Consider the following 23,276-nt stretch of genomic DNA (forward strand, 5'->3'; position numbering starts at 1 on the left):
GGCATTAGGAAGGTTGAGAACCACTGGATTAACCAAAGATCTTATGTGCATACTAGAGGCCCAGTGCACAGATTTGTGTACCTGTGGAGTCCCTCGGCCTGGCCTGCGGGGATCGGGCCAAAACTGGCTCTCCGACATCCCCCGAGGGATCCTGGAATGCAAGAGGGCACAGGCCAGGCCAAGGGACTCCACTGGTCACAAATCCGTGCACAAGGCCTCTAGTATATACATAAAAAAAAGAAAAGTTGCCAGCTCAATTCCCGGTCAGGGAACACACCCAGGTTGTAGGCTTGATCTTCCACATGGGGTGTGCAGGAGGCAGCTGATCGATGTTTCACTCTCACATCTATGTTTCTCTCTCTTCATCTCCTTTCCTCTCTCTCTAAAAATCAGTAAAAATATATTAAAACAAAAAAATAGGAGCAGGCGGGCAGTTCAGTGCAGTTTGCAGGAGAGCCCCCTGTGTAGAAATGGCTGTGGCCCTCCTTGGTAGGTAGCTTCTTTCTCAGGGTCCACAAAATGAAACAATGACTGAAAGTAAAGTACTTAGTACATAGTAGGTGTTCAACAAGCTGCATTAAAATCTTTGTGGAAATGAGGCAGAATAGAACCAGTGAGATAAAAAGAAAGAGAAATGAGATACTACTTCCCAAACTCCGGAAGCGAGGATGGCCCTGCCTCAAGGTTGTGCATGCTTCTATCACAGCACTCGCCCTGTTCCACACCTACATTTCTGTGTCCCACTGGACTCACCTGTGCTTTCAAACACTGTGTCTGGTGCAGGGACACTCACTCGCCATTTGGAGAATGCAGGAAACATGCAGGTGTTTTGTAAAGTGACTGTAGGACAAATCATATAAAAGCTGCAAATGAATGAACCCGTTTGGGCTCTCTAGTTGGGAACCAGACGATTACAGACAAGGACGACGTTTACTGACAGTACTATACTAAAGCAGCTCATTTTCTTGTTGTCATTACAACAGTGATATTAAACATGTTCTAATAAAAAAAAAAAAATACTCCTACATGCCAAGTACTGTTGGTGCTGAGGATACAGCAATAAACCAAGTTTCCTCTCCTGGTAGGGATTATCATCTAGTGGAAGGAGACAGATGACAAATACATGTCAAGTGGTGATAAGTCCTGTGGAGAAAGTGAAGCAGGAAAAAGGGAATGCCTGGGATTGAGGAGTAAGGTGGCTTCTTTATATATGATGGTCTCTCTAATAAGGAGACATCTGAGCAAAGATCTGAAAAAAATGAGGAACTAAACCATATGAAGATCCAGGGAGAGAGTATTTCAGGCAGAGGAAATGTCAAGCGTGAAGACCTGGTATGATCCAGGAATAGGAAGGAATCCAATGGGATTGCAGCAGAGTAGGCAAGGGTGAGAGTGGTAGACCATGAAACTGACTCTGGAAGCAGATCATAAAATCTATAATCTGTGGAGAGCAGATTATAAGAAATCAAGGGCAGAAGCAGGGAGTCCAGTTCAAAGGAAACTACTGCATCATGCAAGCAAGAAATAATAATGATGGTATGTCAGCTATATGTCAACTTGGTTAGGCTATAGTCCCGTTATTCAACACTAAGTGTTGCTGTGAAGGTATTTTGTAGATGTGATTAACATTCATAATCAGCTGACTTTAAGTAAAGGTGATTATTCTAGATGATCTAGGTGGGCCTGATTCAATCAGTTAAAAACACCTGGGCTGTATGGTTCAGTGATTAGAGCATCAGCCCAAGCACTGAGGGTTGCAGGTTCGATTCCCAATCCAGGGCATGTACCTCAGTTGCAGGTTTGATCCCCAGCCCCAACTATGGCTCAATCAATGTGTTTCTCGCACATTACTCACATTAATCTTTCCCTTTCTCTCTCTCTCCCCCTCCCTCTCTCCCTTCCCTTCCACTCTCTCTTAAAAAGAGCAATGGAAAAAATATCCTTGGGTGAGGATTAACAAAAAAATATATGCCCACCCCAGCGTGTTCATTGCAGCATTATTTACAATGGCCAGACTTGGAAACTACCTAAGTGTCCACCATTGCATGAGTGGATAAAGAAAAAGTGACACACACGGAACATTATTCAGCCATATAAAAGAATGAACTCTTGCAACAACATGGATGGACTTTGAGGGCAATAGCTAAGTGAAATAAATCAGACAAAGAAAGGCAAATAATGATCTCATATGTGGAATCTAAAAAAAAACTGAGATCACAGATACAGTAAATGGATTGGTAGTTACCAGGGATGGGAGGTGGTGGGGTAGACAAAATGGGTGAAGAGGGTCAAAATGTACAATTTTCCAAATATAAAATAAATAAGTCATGAGGATGCAATGTACAGCATGGTGTCCATACTTAATAATACTGTATTGCAAATTTAAAAGTTGCTAAGAGAGTAAAACTTGTAAGTTCTCATCATATGATGAAATTTTTGGACTTTTGAACTGATAATATTTAGCTGAGACCTTGGCTTTAGGTGATCCTGCAAGGTGTTGAGACTTTGGAGAATGTTGAGATAGGATGAATGTATTTTGCATGTGGGACAGATGTGAATCTTCAGGGGCCAAAGGGCAGACTGTGGTAGACTGAAAAATGGCACCCTAAAAGATGTTCATATCCTCCATATCCTAATCCCTGAAACCTGTGAACGTTACCATAGATGATAAAGAAAAAAAAGAGGTTGTGGGTCTTTGTCGATGTGAGAGAAACACATTGATTGGTTACACTGGGCTGGGATTGAGCCTGTAATTGAGATTATCCTGGACTGAGTTGGTAAGCCCTAAATGTAATCACATGTCTTTATAAAAAGGAGGTAGAAAAGACTTGTCAAACACAGAGGAGGAGATATGCAGAGAGATTTGAAAATGCTGGCTAGCCTGGAAGACTGAAGTGATACTGCCAGAAGCAAAGGAATGCACAGCCATCAGAAGCTGGAAGATGTGCCCTAGCCCGTTTGGCTCAGTGGCTAGAGCATCAGCCCCAGTGACTGAAGGGTGGCAGGTTCGATTCTGGTCAAGGGCATGTACCTCAGTTACAGGCTCAATCCCAGCCCCGGAGTAACCAACCAATGTGCCTTTCTCACATCAACGTTTCTCTCTCTCTCTATCCCTGGCTCCCTCCCTTCCACTCTCTCTAAAGATCAATGGGGAAATATCTTCGGGTGAGGATTAACAACAACAACAAAAAAAAGCAGCAGCAGCTAGAAAATGCAATAAACAGACTCTCCCCTAATGACTCTGGAAGGACAGCTGTCACCTTGATTTTGGTCCAGTGGATTTCAGATATTTGACCTTCAGAACTGTAAGAGAATACATATGATTGTTTGAGACACCAAATTTGTAGCACTTATTATTATAGTAGCCAAACAAATACAGACTAGCTTAGACAAGGATGATTATAGTAGAGGTTGTAAGAAGTAATCAGATTATGGGTATATTTAGAAGGTATATCTAACAGAGTTTGCAGATGAATTAGATATGAAATAGGAAAGAAAGAGAAGATGAATTCTAAGTTCTTGCTGAATAACTACGAGAGTTACCATTTTACTAAGCTAGGGACAACCCACTGGCTCAGCAACATGAAATCAGTGGTGGCCTCACTGAAATCTGTTTTGTAGAATTTGGGCTCAACACCAGATATAATCTATCTATATATATAAAAGCCTAAACAACCGTTAGACCATTCAACCAGTAGCTATGACACGCACTGACCATGAGGGGCAGACGCTCAATGCACAGGAATGGAAACATGGAAGAGACTGATGAATCTCAGAGGGAAGGGGGTAGAGGGAAGGGTGGGAAGAGATTAACCAAAGATCTTATATGCATACTAGAGGCCCAGTGCACTAATTCATGCACCGGTGGGGTCCCTCAGCCTGGCCTCCGGGGATAGGGCTGAAACCGGCTCTCCAACATCCCCTGAGGGATCCCAGATTGTGAGAGGGCTCAGGCCAGGCCGAGGGACCTCACAGGTGCACGAATCCGTGCATCAGGCCTCTAGTAAGGTTAGAAAGTCCAAAGCACTATGATGTTACCTATATATATATAAAAGCCTAAGCAACCCTTACACTGGTCAACTGAACAACAGCTCAACTGGTTGCTATAACGCACACTGACCACCAGGGGGCAGACTCTCAATGCAGGATCTGCCCCCTAGTGGTCAGTGTGCTCCCACAGCCAACCTCCCAAGGCCGGCCAACCTCCCATGGTCCCTCCCCCCAGCCACCACCTCTGCCCCAATCGTGACTGGGCAAGACAGTCCCGATCAGTCCTGATCACTGGACTGGCCAGGCCAAGGGACCTGACCTGTGCACGAATTCGTGCACCAGGCCTCTAGTAGTATTATAAGTTACTTTGAATATTGCTCTGCTCTCTTTCTGGTTATTATTTACTCATTGTCCTTCCCTTTATCTAGCTCTAATCTTTCTTTTTTCTGGCTCTAATCTTTAATAGACTAAAATTCAAGTAACAAGTTAATTAATTCTCAAGTGGGCCAAAGAAAATAAATTCAGTACACTGTCCTTTAGGCAAGGAAGGAGAGGATAAAGAGAAAGAGTGGGTCACTTTCATTCATTTGACAAGTATTTATTGAACATCTATTATGCCATGGCAACACTATGCTGGACACTGGGAATGTAGCAGTGAAGAAACAGATGTGGTCCTTGGCCTCATGAAACTTATAAGAAGGAAAACATAAAATAATTACACAATTGTTTAGCTGCAATTTAGCTAGAGCTACAAAAGAAAACTTCTGGGGGCTCAGAAAATGAGCATGCAAAGAATGCCTATTATGTGCTAAATACTTTACATGTGATTTTATTTACCTCACCACTATCCTATGAGGAAATAGAGATGCACAAAGATTAATTCCCTTGCCCAAGATCACAGAGCCAGTGAGCAGTAGAGCCAGGACTGAAAACAGGTGCATTCAACTCCAAAACACATCACTATCTCCAAACAGTAGGGAAATCTACCATGCTTTAAATCTACTATGTTTTTGTTTTTATACAAAACAAGTAAGTCTTCAGAAGAGATAAACAGGGTCATGCAGGTAAAATTTTGAGGATCCCTATTCTAGAAAGAGTTTTCTGAACTCACTTGATGAAGGTGAATTTTGGAAGGTATTCAAAATCCCTTAACACTCTCCAAATAGAACAAAAGGTTACACTATAATTAACTCAGTTTTATTTAGGCATCCAACAGGTTATTAAACATGTTGAAAATAAAATGTCATGAATAATTTATCCAAATTGTACAGATCATGTCCAGTTTTCATACAAATCAATTCTGCTGGGTTCATCTTCAGAATCAGCTTTCAGGTAAAAGTAAAAAAGATTTTTTTTTAAATAGTAAGGTCAATTATGTTACAGAGTAACTGACTTAGGAAAATGATTAAATAATCGTTTGACTCAAAGTACACACAGATTTCTGATAGATATCATACAAATGAACCACACCATGATCTTCTACTGGGTAAAAAAAAAAAATACATATATTTAAAATTTATTTAATTTCAAATAATCATTAGCCCATAATCTCATTATATTCTAGATTCCCTATTCCCATTCCAGACTCTCCCAACCTCTTGAAAAAAATCTGAACACAAGGAAACATTAACAAAATGTGAAATGATTCACTGAATCTATAAAATAGAATTTAAAATACCAACATATCTTTGCCTTCAATGCCACGACCTCAGGGCATTCACCTGGAATGTTAGAATTAAAGAGTGAAGACTACCCAGCTGGCATGGCTCAGTGGTTGAGCGCTGACCTATGAACCAGGAAGTCACGATTCAATTCCCAGTCAGGGCACATGCCCACGTTGAAAGCTCTAGGGGGCATTCAGGAGGTAGCCAATCCATGATTCTCTCTCATCATTTATGTTTCTATCTCTCTCTCCCTTCCTCTCTGAAATCAATAAAAAAAATATTTTTAGCCGAAACCGGTTTGGCTCAGTGGATAGAGCGTCGGCCTGCGGACTGAAAGGTCCCAGGTTCGATTCCAGTCAAGGGCATGTACCTGGGTTGCGGGCACATCCCCAGTAGGAGATGTGCAGGAGGCAGCTGATCGATGTTTCTCTCTCATCGATGTTTCTAACTCTCTATCTCTCTCCCTTCCTCTCTGTAAAAAATCAATAAAAATATATTGATAAAAATAAGAGTTAAAGACTCCTGGAGGGAAGCTTTAGTTCAAGTGATTTTTCATTAAAAGTGTATCAAGAAGCCCGGGCTGGTTGGTTCAGTTGGTTGAACGTTAGCCTATGTACCAAAAGGTTGCAGGTTCTATTCCTAGTCAGGGCACATACCTAGGTTTCAGATTCTAGCCCAGGTCGGGGCACTTACAGGAGGCATCTCTCTCCCGCTTCCTGTCCCTTCTCCTCTCTCTAGAAATCAATGAACATGTCCTCAGGTGACAATTTTTTTTAAAAAGTGAAGTGTGTCAAGAGTAAGAAAGAAGCCGAAACCGGTTTGGTTCAGTGGATAGAGCACCGGCCTGCGGACTGAAAGGTCCCAGGTTCGATTCCGGTCAAGGGCATGTACCTGGGTTGCGGGCATATCCCCAGTAGATGTGCAGGAGGCAGCTAATCGATGTTTCTCTCTCATCGATGTTTCTAACTCTCTATCTATCTCCCTTCATCTCTGTAAAAAATCAATAAAATGTATTTAAAAAATAAAAAAAAGTAAAAATAAATAAATAAAAGTAAATAAAAGACTACTTTAAATATATCCATCATATAACAAAATATAAAATCAACAATAAAGCCAGTTTCATAACCATGATAATATCACACTCATATCAAAATGCGATATGGTGTGTCCTAAGGTATAAGGAGAGGACAACTTTCCAAGTTCCTGTAAATTTTGCGGTAGTGAAAATATGTACAAATTCACCACAATTAAGAGACTTTGCCATCACTTACACCATTTACAGATAATGGAACACTGACAAAAAAATTTTAATTTGGACATTATAGTATGCCCTTATTTAGTAAGTATTTATTGAGCAATTCCAGGAATGGCAACAAGATACAAATAAGGAAAGAATATTTTTATTACTACCATAAAGAATTCTCAGTATACTGACATTTTTCACCAACTATGCAAAAGAAAGTGAACAAGAACAGACATTTACTAGTGGCAAAATTAGGCACTTCATATACATTAATGTAGGGAGTCAGTATCTTTTAATTCAAAGACAGACGTGGGTTCAAATCCTCAGTGTGATCTTCCTAAATTAGTTCATCTCTCCAAGCTTCACTTACCTCATCTGCAAAATGATACTACTACATATTTCACAGAGCTGGTGCAGGTTAATAAGGTAGCACCATGATGATGACACTGTTACTTCCCTTTACAGTTCCCCATAATCCTTATAACAACCTCATGCGGTAAGAATTATTAACTCCATTTTACAGATCAGGAAATTGAGTCACCAAATGTTAAGGAGTGAGCCTATGGTTACACAGCTAACAACTGTCAGAACCTAACTCTGTTCGTGCCCTTAAACTTGACATGTTACCTCCCTAGTTTTTTTACTCTATCATACTAGGGAATTTAGAAGTTTTTTCAAATTACACCCATTATAATTTTAAATTTAAAACCAAAGTCACATGTAGTCAACAATATTGTGATAAGTTTGCATGGTGACAGATGATTACTAGAATTACTGGGGTGATCATATTGTAAGGTATAAAAATGTCAAATCGCCGAAACTGGTTTGGCTCAGTAGATAGAGCGTCGGCCTGTGGACTGAGAGGTCCCGGGTTCGATTCCGGTCAAGGGCATGTACCTGAGTTGCGGGCACATCCCCAGTGGGAGATGTGCAGGAGGCAGCTGATCGATGTTTCTCTCTCATCGATGTTTCAAACTCTCTGTCTCTCTCCCTTCCTCTCTGTAAAAGATCAATAAAATATATTTTAAAAAAATAAAATAAAATAATAAAATAAAATAAAATAAAAATGTCAAATCACCATTATTGTACACATAAAACTAACGTAATATTGTATATCAACTATACTTAAATTAAAAAATTTTAAAGAACCAAACTCACCCATAATTCTCACAATTTTAGAGGTCAAAAACCTGTAAATAGCCCACCTGCAAATTCAGTACAAATAGAGGATACACTCCAGATTTCAAAATGAGCTATTCAAATTATTCATTACTAGAGGCTCGATGCACGAAATTTGTTCAAGGGCCTTGGCCCTGGCCCCTGCCTGCCACAGCCATGGCCGGGGGCCTCTGCCTGCTATGGCTTTATCCGTAAGGATGGAAGGATGTCTGGAAGGACGCCCAGTCTAATTAGCATATTACGCTTTAATTATTATAGATCAGCATTCATCTATACAAGGAATGATTTCTAAATTCATATGAACAAGCATGAGTGAGAAAGTAAATTAAACAGATATACCACAAAAATGAAAATATGGTATCTAAAGGAAAGAAAAACTTTTCACAACACTCAGTCTTGGAAAGATTCTGCAGATGTTCTATTATTGCTATGTGAGCCAGCCTTAAATACAGAGTGAAGAGCTAATCCAGACTCAGCCATGAGACTGTTGTGGAATCTCAAACCATTTAATTTCTCAATGCCTTCGTTCAACTAAACAATGACAATTGGACTTGACTCACTGAATCACAGAACTGAAGAAAATGTAAGCAATTAGCTCCACCCAATGCACTCTGGCAAATCACTCAATTTCTGATTCAACACCTCAGTGACATGGAGTTCAATGATCTTTCCTCTTCATAGAAGTGATATAGTATTTTTAAGAATGTCTGAAGATTGTCTTGTGACTTAGTCACAAAAATCCTCCTTCTAGGTATTTTTACTATGGGTCCTAGGTTCCACCCCTAAGCTCTTTTGAAGCATATGCATCTGTAAGTACTGCTAGCTAAATCCATTGAAGCACATGCCTCCGTAAGTACTGCTTCTAGCACAGTGGTTCTCAACCTTGGCTGCACATAAGAATCACCTGGGAATCTTTTTAAAATCCTGATTTCTGGGCCTCATCCTCCGGAAATTCTGTTTCTTTGTTACTAATGTTGTGGCCCCACCCCATAACAAAGAAACAGAATTTCCGGAGGATGGGGCCCAGAAATCAGGATTTTTAAAAGATTCCCAGGTGATTCTAATGTGCAGCCAAGGTTGAGAACCACTGTTCTAGCAGCTAGAGGGCCCAGTAATATAAAGAGGCCCAAGAGGATATGCTATGCCCTCAACAAGCAACTGTGCATTTCCTGAGGTCTTGTTTTAATTATGAAGTTCAGCTAAGTGAAACTATTGTTTCACTCTACTTTGTGAAATAAAAATTATTAGACATAGGTAGGTACTTGAACTGAAAAAACTGATACTGAAGCAGCAATGACTGACATTTAAATGCCTCTTTCTGAATACTCACATCACTCTACATCCATTCATCTCTGAATCCAACTTCATTCACTCATATTCTATGCTACTACCAAAAATTAATAATGATAATAGTGATGCATGTAAGCTGTTCTAAGGATTTGGCATAATTTTAACTTATTTGATTCTCACGGCAGCAATATAAAGCAGGCAGCATTATTATCCCCATTTTACAATTAGTAAGTCACTGAGAAGATAAAAGTAGACCCTTGGCTTGTGTGGCTCAGTTGGTTGAGCGTCATCCCATGCACCAGAAGGTTGTAGGTTTGATTCCAGGTCACGGCACATATGGGATGCAGGCTCAATACCCATTGGGGAGCATGCAGAAGTGGCCCATATATAAAATAAGTAAAAATATATTTTTTTAAAATAGCAAGAGTATCATAGTCACAAACCCAAGGTCACACAACTAGCAAGTGGTGGAGCCACAATTTGAACCCAGGAAGTCTAGTACTTATGCTCTTAACTTCTTGCACTCTACAACTGCTTGTCTATCATTCTGATAAGTTACTGTTCTCTTCAACATTGAAGAAAAATTATTCCACCCTCACCTTATACACAGAGATCAAATATTTGTTCTTAGTGTAAATGCTGACCTAGAATACTTAAAATAAATGACTCTAATTCAGTGTTCACATCCACATATTAGCTGACCATGTGGAAGGCACACAGTAGCACTCAATAAATATTTGTAAATATCTGTTAAAAGAATTAAATCTTTCTCAATTCCCTCATCTCCCCAACAGTAACCTTTCTCTCCTCTGATACCTTCTTTCCCCTCACCTAGCACTTTGTACCTTCTTCCAGCACTTATTTTTCTACTAGTGGGCCGGTGCATGAAATTCATGCTCATTAAAAGGGAATTAATTAGAGGAAATATTTTAATATTGTTATTTGCCCTTTCTCTATAATAGAAGTGTCAGAGATGAAAAAAATTAGTAAAATGTATACTAATCTTCCTCCTGTCAGTGTCTGGGGCACGCCACAGGACCCAGAGTCAAGTCCCCGTCCACCCACATGCACCTCGAAATCACGCGAGACCCAGACCGGCTGGCCCCACCCCCGTCAAGCCCCGCTGGGCAGGGGGGCACAGCCTCAGGTCCCTCAGCCCGGTGCTGGGCAGGGGGCACAGCCTCAGGTCCCCCATCAAGCCCCGCTGGGTAGGCGGCGCACCCTCAGGGCCCCCGTCAAGCCTTGCCGGGCAGGAGGGTGCAGCCTCAGGTCCCCTGTCAAGCCTTGTCGGGTAGGGGGCACAGTCTCAGGGCCCCCATCAAGCCCTGCTGGTTGGGGGGGTGCAGCCTCAGGTCCCCTGACCGGGTGCCGGGTAGGGGGTGCAGCCTCCGGTCCACTGGCGCATCCTCAAGTCCCCCGGCCCAGTGCCAGGGACGCGGCCTCAGGTCCCCCAGCCCGACACCATGTAGCCTCAGGTCCCTGCTGATCGCTTGTTACAGGTCGTTACGGGAACCCTGCCTCCACTGTTAGTGCATCCATCTTGTGATGGAGTGAGAGTCAATTTACATATTACCGCTTTATTATATAGGATTCTACACACTGAAGTAGTCAGCCTCCAAGACAGCCCCTAATGATCCTCACCTCCTGGTATTCACATCCCTGTTTACTCCCTTCCCACATTTGTGACCAACAGAATACTGGAGAAAAGATGGTATGTGACTGCTGCAGCTAAATCATAAAAGACAATGCAACTTGGTCTCTTGGATTATTTGCTCTGTAGGAAATCAGCTGCCCTGCCATGCAGGCATTCAAGTAGCTCTACAAAGAGGCCCACATGGAGAACTGAGACTTCCCACCAACAGCCTATACCAACTTGTCAGCCATGTGAGTAGCCACCTTGGAAAATGATCTGCCAGCCTTAATCAAAACTTCAGATGACTGTAACCCTAGATGAGATATTACTGCAATCTTTTCAGAGACCCTGAGTCTGAACCACTCAGCCAATCTACTCCCAAATTCCTGACTCACAAAAACTGTGAGAGATGTTTACTGTTGTCTTAAATACTAACTTTTGTGGTAAGTTGTTACACAACAATAGATAGCTAGCACACTATTCTGTGAAACTGTAAGATCCTGGAGAGCAGAGACTGCTTCCTTGATTCTTAAAACTCCAATAAGGCCTTACAAATAACCAGTGCTGCCCTGGCCCATTTGGCTCAGTGGTTGGAGCATCCACCCATCGAGGGATCTCAGGTTCGATTCCCAGTCAAAGGCATGTATCTTGGTTGCAGATTTGATCCCCTGGCTCTGGCTCAGAGTGAGTGGGGAAGGCAACCAATAGATATGTCTCTCTCACATCGATGTTTCTCTCTCTCTTCCCCCACCTCATCCCTCCATTCCATTCTTCTGAAAATCAATGAAAAAAATATCCTCAGGTGATGATTAAAAAAAAAAAAAAAAGAAGAAGAAGCACTGCCTATCCTTGTTGAATTATCAGTCATTTGTACAATAATTTGTACAATTATTTGTCACTTTCTGCTTCTCAGTGTCAGTGGGCCATTCCCTTTGTTCAATGTTCCTTTTCTTACCAAATTAATCCATTTGTAAATTACTCCCCATACCTATAATCTTTAATCTATCAATGTCTTCCCTTTTCCCTTTCAAAGACCTCCTGAAATATAATCTATACAAAGTTTTTTCAGCAGACTAAAACATTCCATATTATGTCTATCGATTCTAACTATCAATCCTAGTATTTATACTCATAAACACACTACTCACTGTAAATATACACTTGTTCATGCTCATCTTTTACTCAACAAATATTACTAAGCATCTATTATGTCCCAAGATTTGCTCTGTGGAACTTACAGAGTTAGTATATGTCCTTGCCACAGGGATCTCTCTAAACATCCTACATAATAAACAGGTAATATGCAAATGGTCATTACAATGTGTCACGTAATGACCAAACAGGAGGGCAGGGCAGCGAGCTACGAGCAGCAGAGAACTACAGGAGGGTGGGGCAGCAGGCGGAGAGCTACAGGAGGGCAGGGCAGCAAGCTACCAGCAGCGGTGGGCTGGGCAGCCAGGTGAGGCAAGCAGCAGCGAGCTACTTGTGCATGGATTCGTGTGCAGGGCCACTAGTAATACAATAATCTTTGTTAATATGGCTTCAAAATTCTAATTTCCCCTTTGTAAAAATTAATTATTCAAAACTACTTTACCCCATTCACTGTCTTTTTAATTGGTTATATGTCTGATATACTTTACTTTGTATAGTTAAATATTTAAACTGCAGTCTCAAGGAAAGTCTATATCAGTTTAATAACTGTGTCAAGTGCTCCATATAGAATCTATACGTATCAATCAATGTCTTTCATTTTTATTGAATCTTTCTATAGGTCACACTTTTTAGCAAATGCCACACTTATAAGCATAAGATAAATACCATTTGATAAAGACAGCCTTCATCCTATCCTATCTATATAATAAAAACCCAGTGGCTATAATTCCGTAACAACCAAAGACCGGTAACCAGGAGGCTGCATGTGCAGCAAGGTGTGCGCAGGTGGGCGGGGTGTGTGTGCGGTGAGGCATGCGCGGGTGAGGCTGCATGCACAGCGAGGCGCACGCAGGTAGGCAGGGACTTGACTCTGGGTCTCGCAGCGCCAGCGGGACTCAGAGGAGTCCCACAGTGCAGCGGGGTCCGGGGTCCCAGGTCTCGCACAATTTCCCACGGGTCTGGGTCTTGCACAATTTCGCATGCTGGGTCACTAGTATAAAATAAAAGCCCAGTGACAGAACAGCGGAATGACCAGAACAATGGGTCGACCAGTCGCTATAATATGCACTGACCACCGGGGGTAGACGCTCAACACAGGAGCTGCCCCTGGTGGTCAGTATGCTCCCAGTGGGAGCGCCGTATTGCTGACCGGGATGAGTGGCGTTCCCACAGCGGGAGCAGCCACTCGGCTGACCGGAATGAGCGGCACTCCCACAGCTGGCCAATCCCCGCAGGCCACGCCCCCCCCCCACCAGTGCATGAATTCAGTGCACCGGGCCTCTAGTTTATTATACAAGCTTTATCAATTCTAAATCAAATATTAACATTTCACAGAATGTAATTTGTCATAGATGTAATAAAATGACATATGTAAGCAGAACTTTCTCACCTCATTTGTATTTACTTCTATAAAGCAGAGTGTTAAAAGGGAAAGAGAATACTACGATTTTAAGACAGATTCAAGTTCTTGCTCTGTCACTAACCACAGACAAATTATTTAATTATCCTGAGCCTCAGTTTCCCTATCCTGAAGTGGAGATAAATTCCAACTCATACGGTTGTTGTGAGGATTAAGTAACACACTAAAAATCTAACTTAATGCCTATTACACAGTGGACATCAAGGAATGTCATTTACCTTCCCCTTCCCTAGGACTTACACCTGTGGTCAGAAGAGTATCAGGAAATCTTTCCAAGTTCAGTTACTTCTGTTTGGAATGATCTTCCTATGCTTCATGGAGTTAACATTCAGCTCAAACGCCATCTGCTCTTTGAAATCCAAAGGAAAAACTCCCTTGACTCTCCCATACAATTCTGGGCTTGTACTTACTAGTAGAGTTTATTTCAGTGTCTTACAATTATCTGTCACTTTCTGCTTCTCCCATTAGACTAGTGATGGCAAACCTATGACACTTGTGTCAGAGGTGACACGGGAACTCATTTTTTTGGTTGATTTTTCTTTGTTAAATGGCATTTAAATATATGAAATAAATATCAAAAATATAAATCTTTGTTTTACTATGGTTGCAAATATCAAAAAAATGTGTATATGTGACATGGCACCAGAGTTAAGTTAGGGTTTTTCAAAATGCTGACACGCCGAGCTCAAAAGGTTTGCCATCACTGCATTAGACTGTGAGCTCCTCACCATCAGGGACCATATCTCACTTATCTTGATCTTAGTTTTTAGAAAAACACCTGGCACTTTACAAGCATGGAACAAAAGTTTGTTGAATGAATAAACAAATGAGTGAATGAAGTCATTACTTAAGGAGTGCCCATAATTACTACTGGGTGACCCAAACTTTATATTTTTGCCCTTTATGGACTGAGATGTTTTTTACTTCTTTTGAATCTCTTCCTCATACCACTCAGCAGTGTACTATGGACATGTAAAGTCTGCAATAAATACTTTTGGATTATGGGATTCATATTACTCTTCCATCTTACAATTTTACTCTAAATTTAAAAATTATCCTAACGCATAGGACTTTTGGAAGCCGTGTTAAACAGGGGCTCTTCAACAGTTCTTGCAAATGCTAGAACTAAACTACAGCCACTTTTTCTTTCCATGTGTTTTTGAAAAAAGTAGTAATGGTTTCTTTCTAAATTGTTTCATTAAGAAACTAAGTATCATGAAGCCCTTTGATTCACTATGAAAAATGCAAATGACAACAGGCAAAACAGTTTAATAACTTTCAGCCAAAGGTTCCCCACCCTGCAGTCACAGGGCTGCGGACCAGCTGGCTGTACCACCTCACCCCTGGGAGGTGGCTGCTTTTCAAAAGTAAAACTGGCTAAGTAAGATTTGGAGGGTGGAGTGTTTTTTTTGTGTGTTTTTTTTTGGGGGGGGGGGGTGTCTTTTAAGTGTTTTAAAACGCACAAATGTAACTTCTATTGAAAATAAAGGTTATGTTATAGACTTTGGTTTCAGGTAGAAAAGATCTGGAAAAGATCTCAAAAACTAGCACCTTGGGGAAACTTCAGACAGCTTATGGATTTTAGAGTATGTAAAAACACATGAAGCTAGGTGTAATTTCATATTACATTTAAGTGATGTATTTCACATTCCTGTATGTACACACTTCCTGCCAAGTAGGGGCTGGTAAGCAGTTAACTGTCCACCAACTGCTCTTTACTTACACTACATAATAGTGAAAAAACAGAAAGATATTCTGACAAAGCCAAGTTGGGCTGGTACTTAAATATAAACTGACCTCTCTTTTGGGATCAGGTACAAGGAGGGAGAGGGAGAGAGAAACATGGATGTAAGAGATAAACATCCATCAGTTGCCTCCTGTACTCGCCCCCAACCAGGTATGTGGCCTGACTAGCCGAACCTGCAACCTTTTGGTGCACAGGACGATACTCAACCGAGCCAACCAGCCACGGCTGAAAAAATATCTATTTTTTTGGACTCTGTATGCCACGCCCGGATTGGAACTGGGCACGGGTAAAGCTGAGGGGGTCGCCCAAACCCGCAGCCGGTAGCTCAGGGGTCTGAGCGCCATCTTGGTCCTCAGCGTTCTACCAGTTTCTTGGCCGCCCCCGCCCCCCAGTTCCGGCGGGGAAGCCCCAACCTCCAGGCCCTACAGCTCCCTACAGGGCAGTTGGTGACCGGGTTGGAGACCTTGAATGTAAATCAACATCCTGGTGGTGAGGCCGGAGTAGTCCAGTCCATCCATATCTACCTGAAGTGCTTAGCAACAAAGCAAACGTGGTGTGAAAAATACATACATACATACAAATTGGTCTACCATTCATTCTCAATTTACAACCCCATGTGATAGGCATTATCCCCATTTTTCTAATTAAATATATATATATATATTTTTTACTGATTTCAGAGAGGAAAGGAGAGGGAGAGAGAGAGAAACATCAATAATAAGAGAGTATCGTGGATCAGCTGCCTCCTGCACGCCCCACACTGGGAACCGAGCCCGCCACCAGGGCATGTGCCCTGACCGGGAATCGAACCCTGACCTCCTGGTCCATAGGTCCAGGCGCAACCATGGAGCCACGCCACCCGGGCCCCACTTTTCTAATGAAGAAACTGAGGCCCAAGAGGACACAGGTGGCAAAGGGCAGGTTCAAACCCCTGACTGGAAAGCTCCAGCCCAGACACTCCAGGACCAATGCTTTCTTATGGCACCGGCCAGGGTGGGGGTGTCATCAGTGCCCGGACAGGCAGGCGCTTGGTTAGAGGGTCAAGTTCTCAGCCGGCAAGTTCTCATCTGCCGGAGCCTTGACACCTGGAGGCGCTCGGGTGGCTAAACAGGCACCAACAAGCCCAGGTGAGCCTCCCTCGCCGGGAATCCCGGGTTTGCACATGGGTCCTGAGGGTTTGCACACGGTCTCGGGGAAAGCGCCGGACACCCAGTCCCTGCAGTCACCACGCTCCCGGGGCGCCGCGGGGGCGGGGACCTCGGTGTCTCCCCACCAGCGCTGCCCAGCCGGGCAGCGCACAGGTGCACGACCGCGCCCCGCGCCCCCCGCCCGGGCCTGGAGGGGTGAAGAGAAGCGGCGGGGGCGACAGACCCGGCTGGGGGTAGGGGGCGCGGCCGGCCCGGCGCGAACCCCCGAGGGCGCGCGCGGCGGGGCGCTGAGGAGAAAGGATGCTCCGGCGGGGCGGGGCCGCGGTGGGGGAGGGGTCCCTGGCCGGACTCTCACTCACCGCCTCGCTCTCCTCCCGGCCCGAGCTCCGCGGCGGTCCCCGCTCCGGCTCTCACCGCGCGCGTCTCCTCTCGAGGCTCAACGTCCCGCGAAGACGCGCGGAGCTGCGGAGAAGCCCGCACAAGCGGAGGGTGTGTAGCCAGCGGAGCCTAGGAGATGGGGAAGGTGGGACGGCCGTTCTCGCCGCCACCGCGGACACCACAGACACGGTCGCCGCCGGCTCCTCTCAGCCACGGAAGCTGCAGACCCTCCCACCACACCCGCCTCCCGCCTTCCACGCCGCCCGCTGGAGGAGTGATAGCGGCACTGGCCAATCAGAGGCCGCGTGCAGGCCGGCCGGCGGGCCGAGGGGCGAGCGAGGAAGGGAGGGGCGCGAGGGAGAGGAGGACGGCGGCGGGACTTCCTGTGACTGACGGCCCGGAGCAGCCAATGGGAAGCGGGGAGATGACCTCATCGCCGAGGGAAGTCTGGAACTGGAGGAGCTGGGGCGAGGAGGTGGGAGGAGGTCCGCGCCGAGCCGGGGCGGGACGCTGGGGCCTTAAAGAAGCCGCAGGCCATTGGTCACCCTGTCCAGCGAAGGGCGGCGGACTCGGCTGGACCTCGCAAAGTTGCCAATGGGCCAATGCCACGAGCTCTTCTACCGCATTAATCCTCCCGACCCCGTTCCGACCCTTCTAGAGGGCTGAAAGGTCCCGCCGGGGACTCGTAAGTCGATTACTTCACTTTCACGCTTCCCAAAAGGATACACAATAAATTTCGCTCTGGCCGGGAGCCCTGAATTCCCGTTACCGCTCCCGCCCCACGAGGCCCGTCGTCTGAGTCAGTGTACCCACCCTACGGTAAAAAGCGAGGCTGCTGACACCTCCCTACACATCCCTACCTGCCTGGAATGTTGAGATCATCCACAGCGAAAGTGCTTTGGGCTTCGAGAAGGAAAAGGGGCCGAATGAACCCAGAAGCTCGTCTTAGGAGATTCCAGGAAGAGCATCTGCAAAGGGGTGGGCTGCACCAGATGACTCTGGGCTCTTGCAGTTCTAAAATCCCAAAATGCGGGTGTCCTGCTCTTTCTGGCACCCGCGGGTGCAGCGAAGGTGTGTGTGTGTGCGCGCGCGCGCGTGTGTGTGCGTGTGTGTGTGTGTGTGTGTGTGTGTGCACTGCATTAGGCACAGAGCCCACACATGGACCTGGTTCGTAACTTCAACGAGGAGAAAGAATGCAGGCGAACAGGGAGAGAGAAACAAGTAAAGCAAGGTCCGCCGCGGTAAGTGCCTTGGTGGAGGCGGACGTTTGCTCCCCATGCCCTCCCTCTGGGACGGAGCCCAGAAAAGGAGAAATAACGTCAACTTGGCAGGGTGGAAAAGAGGGGGAAGAGCTTTCCTGAAGCTTCCTGGGGATGGTGTCACCAGGCTGGGTTGGAGAAAGGAGCAACGGTACTAGGGCAGCGGTTCTCAACCTGTGGGTCGCGACCCCTTTGGGGGTCGAACGACCCTTTCACAGGGCTCGCCTAAGACCATCGGAAAACACATATATAATTACATATTGCTTTTGTGATTAATCACTATGCTTCAATTATGTTCAATTTGTAACAATGAAATTGGGGGTCACCACAACATGAGGGACTGTATTAAAGGGTGGCGGTGGTAGGAAGGTGGAGAACCACTGAACTAGAGGAAGAAGAGGCTAGCGCATTCTTCCAGGCTTCAGGAGGAGCAGTGTGAAGGTGCAGAGACTGAAAGGGGGCAACTCATTCTACATTCCAGGGTAAATTCTTACTATAATTCCCTATTCTCCCCCAGTGGTCTCCAGGGACTGCCCATTGGTGCAATTCTCTGAAGAAGGAAGGGGAAGTGTGCCTCCTCACTCCCTCCAACAGCTGCAAAGGCCACGGTGGCCCTGGGTATTCCCAGTTATTCATCTGCTAGAGGCCCAGTGCAGGAAACTCATGCCCGGGTAGGGTCCCTAGGCCTGGCCAGCGATCAGGGCCAATCAGATTCCCTGCCTCCTCGCCTTCTCTTTCCCTCCTCCCTCAGCAACCCCACTGGGCTGCTGGTCGCCCACCATGTTCCTCGCCACCCCCTGGTAGTCTGCGCACGTCAAAGTGAGCGATCAAACTCCCAGTCGAACTCCTGAGGAGACACCTTGCATATACACACACACACACACACACACACACACTAGAGGCCTGGTGCACAGATTCGTGCACTAGTGGGTGGCATGGCCCGCGGGGATCGGCCTGCTGTGGGAGTGCTGCTCATCCTGGTCAGCCAAGCAGCTGTGGACCCACCCTCTGAGCAGCTGCTAAATGAGGAAATTAGTCTGAGCTGATATTCCAGGGTAATGTCTTGGGTAAAGGCGTGCTCTGTGTCCTGGAGGAACCTAGTGGAGAGCTTTACACCCCAAAGCCACTCGGTGAATGTCCTTGATGTGTGACGCCAGGTGGGTGACACCATCGGGGATGTTCAGGACAGCCGTGCTTCAGGATCCTCAGCCATCAGGACAGCCTCCCCAGGGGGTCCACAGTCACATCCCCTCTTGCCATCCACCTATGCCAGCTCCCTGCGCTCTTTCTAGAACACACCTTAGAGGGCCTGCATCAGCTGGTGGGGTCAGGCCAGAGTCTGGATTGTCTCAGGTATTTGATAGGTGCAGAGACTGGGCCTCACCCTGGGCCTGGTAGCAGCTGCTCCCACTGTGGGAGTGCACTGACCACCAGGGGGCAGCTCCTGCGTTGAGGGCGCGTCATAGTGACTGGTCCACCAGTCGTTCTGGTGATTCTGCTGTTCGGCCGCTGGGCTTTTTTTTTTTTTTTTTTTTTTTTTCTGATTTTTTTACAGAGAGAAAGGGAGAGAGATAGAGAGTTAGAAACATCAATGAGAGAGAAACATCGATCAGCCGCCTCCTGCACATCTCCCACTGGGGATGTGCCCACAACCCAGGCACATGCCCTTGACCGGAATCGAACCTTAGACCCTTCAGTCCACAGGCCGACGCTCTATCCACTGAGCCAAACCGGTTTCGGCCCCTGGGCGTTTTTATATATAGATCTGTCAGCTTCAAGTTCAGTACCACGTGGCGGTCAGACTCTGAGTTGAGCAGGATTGTCGTGACTCCTCAGTCACACACCTTCCCCCACGGCAAGAATCCTTCCACAAAAGTCAAGTCCTGATGAAAGTATTTATTCAACATTATTCAGCATTTCTTGAGTAAGATATGTAGGGGGTATGATGAAAAGTCACTGCCCTGATGCTTTCACCAAACTGGGGAAAGTTAAAGAGCATACGGAGGTGACTATAAAGGCAGGCCATATCCCAAGTGTTAGACACTCCTCCCCCCCCCCCCCCCCGCCCCCCCCCCCCCCCAGCAAGGACGATGGGCCAGGTACAGAAACTCACCAGGGCATGCCTAGCAAGGGGCAAAACTGGAAAAACAAGAACCTGGCCTCTGGGGTAACCTATCCGCCCCTAGCATCTCATTGGTCATGCAGTCTGGACCTCCGATCTTCCATATCACTGGTCGGGCAGTTTAGACCCCCTGACCTTTTCCTCCCTGAAGATAACATCCAGGCCTCAGTTGTATTTCAGCTCCAGGCCCAGAAAAGCAGCAAAACCAGACAAGTGACTCCTCGGCTGCCTCAGGACCAGCATTAACTAATGACCCGCTGCCCTGGCACCTGACCAATCAGTGGAGACCAGGACCCTGAAACAGCACACCTGGAGAGCTGATGGATATTCTATTAAGAACCTTCCCTGAGACCTCCCCTAAGATTTCCACCTGCAAGAGAGAGAGATATACTCACGACAAAGAACCCAGTGCACATTTCCCTCCAAGGAGCACACCCATGCCATTCCCTTCCCTTTCACCTTCCCCCGCAGGCACGTATCCCCTAACCCAGTGATGGCAAACCTATGACACGCGTGTCAGAGGTGACACACGAACTCATTTTTTTGGTTGATTTTTCTTTGTTAAATAGCATTTAAATATATAAAATAAATATCAAAAATATAAGTCTTTGTTTTACTATGGTTGCAAATATCAAAAAATGTCTATATGTGACACGGCACCAGAGTTAAGTTAGGGTTTTTCAAAATGCTGACACGCCGAGCTCAAAAGGTTCGCCATCACTGCCCTAACCTCTAAGGCAGGGGTCCTCAAACTTTTTAAACAGGGGGCCAGTTCACTGTCCCTCAGACCGTTGGAGGGCCGGACTATAGTTTAAAAAAACACTATAAACAAATTCCTATGCACACTGCACATATCTTATTTTGAAGTAAAAAAACAAAATGGGAACAAAGACAATATTTGTATTTGCATGTGGCCCGCTGGCCGGAGTTTGAGGACCCCTGCCCTAAGGGACCTCCTGAGACTGCAACCAGTGGAACAATGGGCAGTGGCAGCTCATCCAGAGCTTACCCCCTGCACCTGTCTCCAAGGGTCCTTTCTCTCTGGTATAGCCCTTCCTTTTGGATGTCCCCATCTCCCATCCCCCTTTCCTTAAATACATCCAGTTGTATTTAATCACCATCTGAGATGGCTATTTAGCCTGCCAGAGAACCACTACCTTAACCTTTCACCAAGAGTCATGACTAACAAGAGGGTGCAGAAGTACACCTCAGAAAAAGTACTGCTGGTTGGAATGATTGGGGTAGGGCAGATTTCCCCAAGATAAAACCCAGGTGTACCTTTCCAGATAGAGTGTACCTAGACACAGCCTTCGTGAAAAAGCCCAGGTCAGAAGGAAGCAGACGTGTATTTTATTAGTCATGGGAAGAGGGGTATGCCCATTTACAGCCTCTCAGACATGGCAAACTGACCACTCAAATATGCCTGTTTTTGTTGTTGTTTTTTTAAATATATGTTTATTGAGTTCAAAGAGAGGAAGGGAGAAGGAGAGAGATAGAAATATCAATGATGAGAGAGAATCATCTCTCAGCTGCCTCCTGCACATCCCCTACTGGGGATAAAGCCAGCAACCCAGGCATGTGGGACTGGGAATCAAACTGTGACCTCCTGGTTCATGGGCCGACACTCAACCACTGAACCACACTGGCCAAGCGGCCTGTTCTTTTTGTTTGTTTGTTTTGGACAATTTATGTTGTATAGATTTTGTGTATACATACATGTCTATATTGTATATTTATAAAGTGTTTGTATGTATTTCTTGTGGCTGATTTGCCTTTCTCTTATCTCTGACCCTCGATCCTAATGTTTTCCCCAAAAGCTTCACAGAGCATGTCTAATTCCACATCATCCTGACAACATTCCAAATATTGGAAGCTGACGACTATGCCCTTTCACACCCCCTCTACCCATCTCTCCAATCAATGGGGATAAAGTCCCTTTTTCTTGCCACCGTTCGTTCCGCAGAGGATGGTTTCCATAAGCCTCACTGTCTTGATGACATCTTCCAGTTTGTCAGGTTCTACCAGGGACATGTGTTATTTTTATCCTTCCAGCAAATGTTCCCTTTCTCCTGGTAAGGGGAGCCTGATTTTCTCTGGGGAACCACTCCTCCCCACTCTCTGACTTCACTAATTCATTTTTCCCGTGGGGAGGACGGGCCCCGGTCTTAACCAACCAAAGCATTGTTCTCCCTCCCCATCACCAACATCTACAGTGAGTGATTTGGGGAAAGGTCTGAGACCGAAGGCAATCCAATCAGAATGGTTCCTGGAACCTTTGGTGAAACTACTGGGACAGAGAAATTCCCTTCGCCCTGGGGCTGCTGAGCTGTCTGGCTATGCACCTGGAGCTCACAGAGAGGGCCATGGGAAAGAACCTGCTCAAGGACAAGGCCAATATGAAAACAAACTCTCAGAGCCGAGACACAGATAAAGGCCTAGGGGAGTAATAACTTTGTCTGAGAACCTGAATCCAACCATTTTCTGACTATTTGATTTTGTAGGCCTCTTAGGTCAGGGTTCGTAGAAACACAGAGGTGCCATTTGCCGAGGGAGGAGAGGCCTCTAAGGGAGGAAGTTGAGCAGACAAGGGAAAGTGAAAGAGCCAAGCAAGGCTCGCCTGATCTCACCTCGGCCCGGACCCACAGGGGAGAGTTCTGGAGCGTAAACCACACACACCACAGAGGTATCCCTCCGTGTGTGCCCCAGATCAGTCCGCCATTGGCTATGAGCCACGAAGGGGTTAAGGTCGCCAAAGCTGCTCCCTTCAGCTAAGGGCAAATCTCTGGAATTTCAGGCACTTGGCTGCCAACACTCACAGCAGCTGGGGAATGGGTGCACTGGCCTATGAAAGAGAACTGGGAGGGGCACCGTTTGAGTCTATCAATCAAATGGGCCGATACTTTCCCTTTCCAGTTGAGTTTTTGTTCCTTGAGCCCCAAATGTGACTCCATAAAATACTCAGGTGTGATCTGACCACCACAGAGTACAAAGAGACCGTGGCCAAACAAAAACAAACACACACACACACACACACACACACAAACACACACA

The 23,276-nt window shown here is 45.6% G+C and overlaps 1 protein-coding gene across 5 annotated transcripts in view; it reads right to left on the minus strand.

The window, feature by feature from the left end:
• Positions 1-17,890, minus strand: part of MRTFA (myocardin related transcription factor A) — a 195,634-nt gene extending 177,744 nt beyond the window's left edge. The window contains exons 1-3 of one of the 5 annotated variants that reach the window (XM_036297938.1): positions 13,812-13,827; positions 3,261-3,303; positions 754-840 (exon numbers count right to left, since the gene is read on the minus strand). In XM_036297938.1, the coding sequence (XP_036153831.1) occupies positions 754-820 (67 nt within the window). In that variant the 5' untranslated portion in view covers positions 821-840; positions 3,261-3,303; positions 13,812-13,827. Of the gene's footprint in view, positions 1-753; positions 1,795-3,260; positions 3,304-13,811; positions 13,828-16,825 lie in introns of those variants that run through there. The other 4 variants (XM_036297939.1, XM_036297946.1, XM_036297941.1 and 1 more) reach the window with 4 other exon arrangements.
• Between the last annotated feature and the right edge of the window lie 5,386 nt (positions 17,891-23,276).

This window comes from Myotis myotis, unplaced genomic scaffold (genome assembly GCF_014108235.1).
Source record: "Myotis myotis isolate mMyoMyo1 unplaced genomic scaffold, mMyoMyo1.p scaffold_m19_p_3, whole genome shotgun sequence".
NCBI lineage: Eukaryota > Metazoa > Chordata > Mammalia > Chiroptera > Vespertilionidae > Myotis > Myotis myotis.